Here is a 3,073-nt window from a genome sequence, read left to right on the forward strand (position 1 = left end):
ACACAAATCAAAGAACAAAATATGACACTTGAGTATATATTGGGAAATACATCTGGGAAAGTGCACAAGGTATTAATAAATTACTTAAAAAATACTGGGTTAATTGAAAGAATTTAAAATGCATATGCAATCCAAAGAAGTCTTTTTTTCTCTCTCTCCTTTATGATTTAATTTAGTTTAAGTTAGTTTCACCGTCCTCAACGCCATTCTACTGCCCACACTCCAGTCTAGTGGGTGGCGGTAATGCGCCTTCTAAGTGAGGCGCCAACCGCCCTAAAACCTGAAAGAAGAAGAAGTAAAAGTCATTCCAGCTGTGTCCGGTTGACCCGGAAGCTTTCCTCGCCCCATTCTATTGTCAATATGGCGGTGAATCTAACTGAATTGTCTCTTCCACAATTAGAAGGCTTGAAAACTCAGCTTGATCAGGTAAATTGTGTTATATATAATATAACCATTTCCTCATGTCAGTTTGAACCGCAATATACGCTGATATAATCAGTCAGCAGTTTATGGTCGTGCACGCCGCGGCTCTCATGCTGTCTGGACGCGTGCTGCTGGTTGGTCTTTGAAATTCATTATTAAACCGATACTTAAGCTAAATTTCAATATTCTGTTATGATTTACTTGCTTTCTTGTTCTTTCAATTCCCTATGGCTTACTTTCGTCCGTGGAACACTAAAGGAGATGCAGAATGACAGTCACAGTCACCATTCATTTGCATAGTAGCCTATGGAATGAAAGTGAATGGTGACTCAGTTAATTTTATCAAAACATTCTCCCTGAGGTTGAGTATATTATAAAATAATTTAATTATTTGGCTGAACTTCTCCTTTAAACAATATTTCAACGACTATATGAGCAAAGTTATTGTTTACTTGTGAGTTTTTAGTATAGAAGGTTTGCACTTGTGTCACAATTTGGTCAGTTACCCGGATACAAGGCCATATTGGATATACTCGGACATCCGTACATACTAAATACGTTGTTCTGCTAATTTATGACCCATGCTAATTTAAACAATGGGAAAAATGTGTGGAAGCTGCTAAATCATATAGAGAAGGACTTCATAAGCAGGAAAGGGCACAATATTCTGTCAAACTAAAGTTAACTGGTTGTAAAGATACATATGAGCAGAATTAATCAAGATATCAGCCTAATATTTCACCTACCTGACCGGAAATAAGAACAAACGTTGAAAGAATGAGTGTTGTCAAGATTCTTGCTAGTTTTTGCACTGTTCTCTTTGATTTGTTGACTTTTGGCAGTCTGTAGTACTTCAAATGTTTTCCCCGTTCTGACTGATTAGTAGTACAGGCCAAAATTTTACAATACTTTATCATTTTCAGCAGCAATAATCATCAAAATATGTGAGTTTCATTCGGTTCAGTGGTATTGTTTGCATTCAGTGTCGCCAATATAGCTGACTGATGATGCGTCGTGAAAACGCTCTATAAATACAGAAAAACTTGCACAGAATAAACATTTTTTTTCTTTAGTAAACTACAATTTGTCAGAGCCATGTTAACAAATTAAATGACTTGAATTTGTTTTCTAGGAAACGGAGTTCCTGTCATCATCTATAGGCCAGTTGAAAGTTGTCCAAACTAAATATGTGGAGGCCAAAGACAGTTTGAATGTACTTAACAAAAGCAATGAAGGTGAGTATTGCTGCTGAACTTCGTGATACTCATTTTAATCACCACTGTTACATCTTTAGTTGAATCTAATTTGTCCACTGAATTCTTTTTTCCTCAGGAAAAGAACTACTTGTCCCTCTCACCAGTTCTGTATCCTCTCAAAAGCTCATCTTGGAGTGATAAATGAGTGCTGATTTATTAATGTTGTTTCAAAAAGGATCAATCCAGCATCAAACCTTAAAAAAAAGTCACACGGTTTGGTGTTATGTAATTAATTTGCCATGATCTCAGAAAAGTTGTTCCCTTAACTGCTTTATTGCAGATGTATGTTCCTGGAAAACTGAACGATGTGGATCATGTCTTAGTGGATGTTGGAACAGGTTATTTTGTGGAGAAGGTAAGCCATGATTTTGCCATCTGTATCCACCTTTTTCTTCCCATAAGAGTGTGCATGGCCATTTGTAAATTTTATGGGTCTGGCTTCTGGTCTTTACGCATCCAGGTATTTTTAGGTTTACAAAACAGCTTTTTTTGCTGCTTGATATTGCAAATTGGTGTGTCTTACCATATTTTTAATGTTATTTTAATTATGAGCACACTGGTTTGTAGTGCAAACAGTTTTACTTTTACTGCACGTTGTTTTTCTTTTTCCGTGTTTAAAAAAAAAAGTGAATTTTATATAACGAATACATGTACCGTTCCACCCCTAATATATATATATATATATATATTAGGGGTGGAACGGTACATGTATTCGTTTCGAACCGAATCGGTACGGGGGTCACGGTTCGGTGCATGAATTTAAACGGAGAATACACGGTATGAAAAAAAAAAAAAAAAACTTGCCTGCAAAATAATTAATGTAATGCGGAACTACTGTTAGATACGCGGGTTCTTTAGGGACAGCTAATATTTAGCCCCGCTTTAGCTCTGAAGCTCTGATTGGCGTCGATGCAGCCGAGCTCCGCCTATGTATGCGGTCTATCAGAGCCCGTCTACATTCTCTGGCACTCTGCAATTTTTTGTCAGCTCGACGGTCCATCATTGTGGTCCAGGGATTTCCTGAACTTTATGATTTGTCAAGCCCCCATTATTTTGACGCTAATAGAAGAAACAATGCATGGAGACGCATAGGCTTGGAGCTAGAGCGCAGCTGATGGTTGCTTAGAAACGGCAGACGCTTCTGGAGCGCAAGCGCCCGAGCGCTTTGTTGATCAGGAAGAAAGCGGCGCGCCTAGCGTTTTTCACGCGTTTTTAGGCGCGACATGTGAACGGCCCCTTAGATCGCAAGTTTGGGAAAACTTCGCTTTTCCAGTCAGTTACAGTAGTACAGGCGAGAGAGTGGTGGAAAAGACGAGGACTGTGTGTTGCCGTTGTTCAGCGGTTGTTGGGTATGTGAGTGGAAATACATCTAATTGCCTTCTGCATTTTTGTTT

The 3,073-nt window shown here is 38.5% G+C and overlaps 1 protein-coding gene across 1 annotated transcript in view; it reads left to right on the forward strand.

Annotated features, from left to right (window-relative positions):
• Positions 1 to 303: 303 nt before the first annotated feature.
• Positions 304 to 3,073, forward strand: part of pfdn5 (prefoldin 5) — a 3,292-nt gene continuing 522 nt past the window's right edge. Inside the window, exons 1-4 of the mRNA XM_073852562.1 lie at positions 304 to 426; positions 1,556 to 1,658; positions 1,756 to 1,787; positions 1,960 to 2,268. Coding sequence (XP_073708663.1) covers positions 361 to 426; positions 1,556 to 1,658; positions 1,756 to 1,787; positions 1,960 to 2,268 — 510 coding nt within the window. The 5' untranslated portion in view covers positions 304 to 360. The remainder of the gene's footprint in view (positions 427 to 1,555; positions 1,659 to 1,755; positions 1,788 to 1,959; positions 2,269 to 3,073) is intronic.

Source organism: Garra rufa, chromosome 12 (assembly GCF_049309525.1).
Source record: "Garra rufa chromosome 12, GarRuf1.0, whole genome shotgun sequence".
NCBI classification, from domain to species: Eukaryota; Metazoa; Chordata; class Actinopteri; order Cypriniformes; family Cyprinidae; genus Garra; species Garra rufa.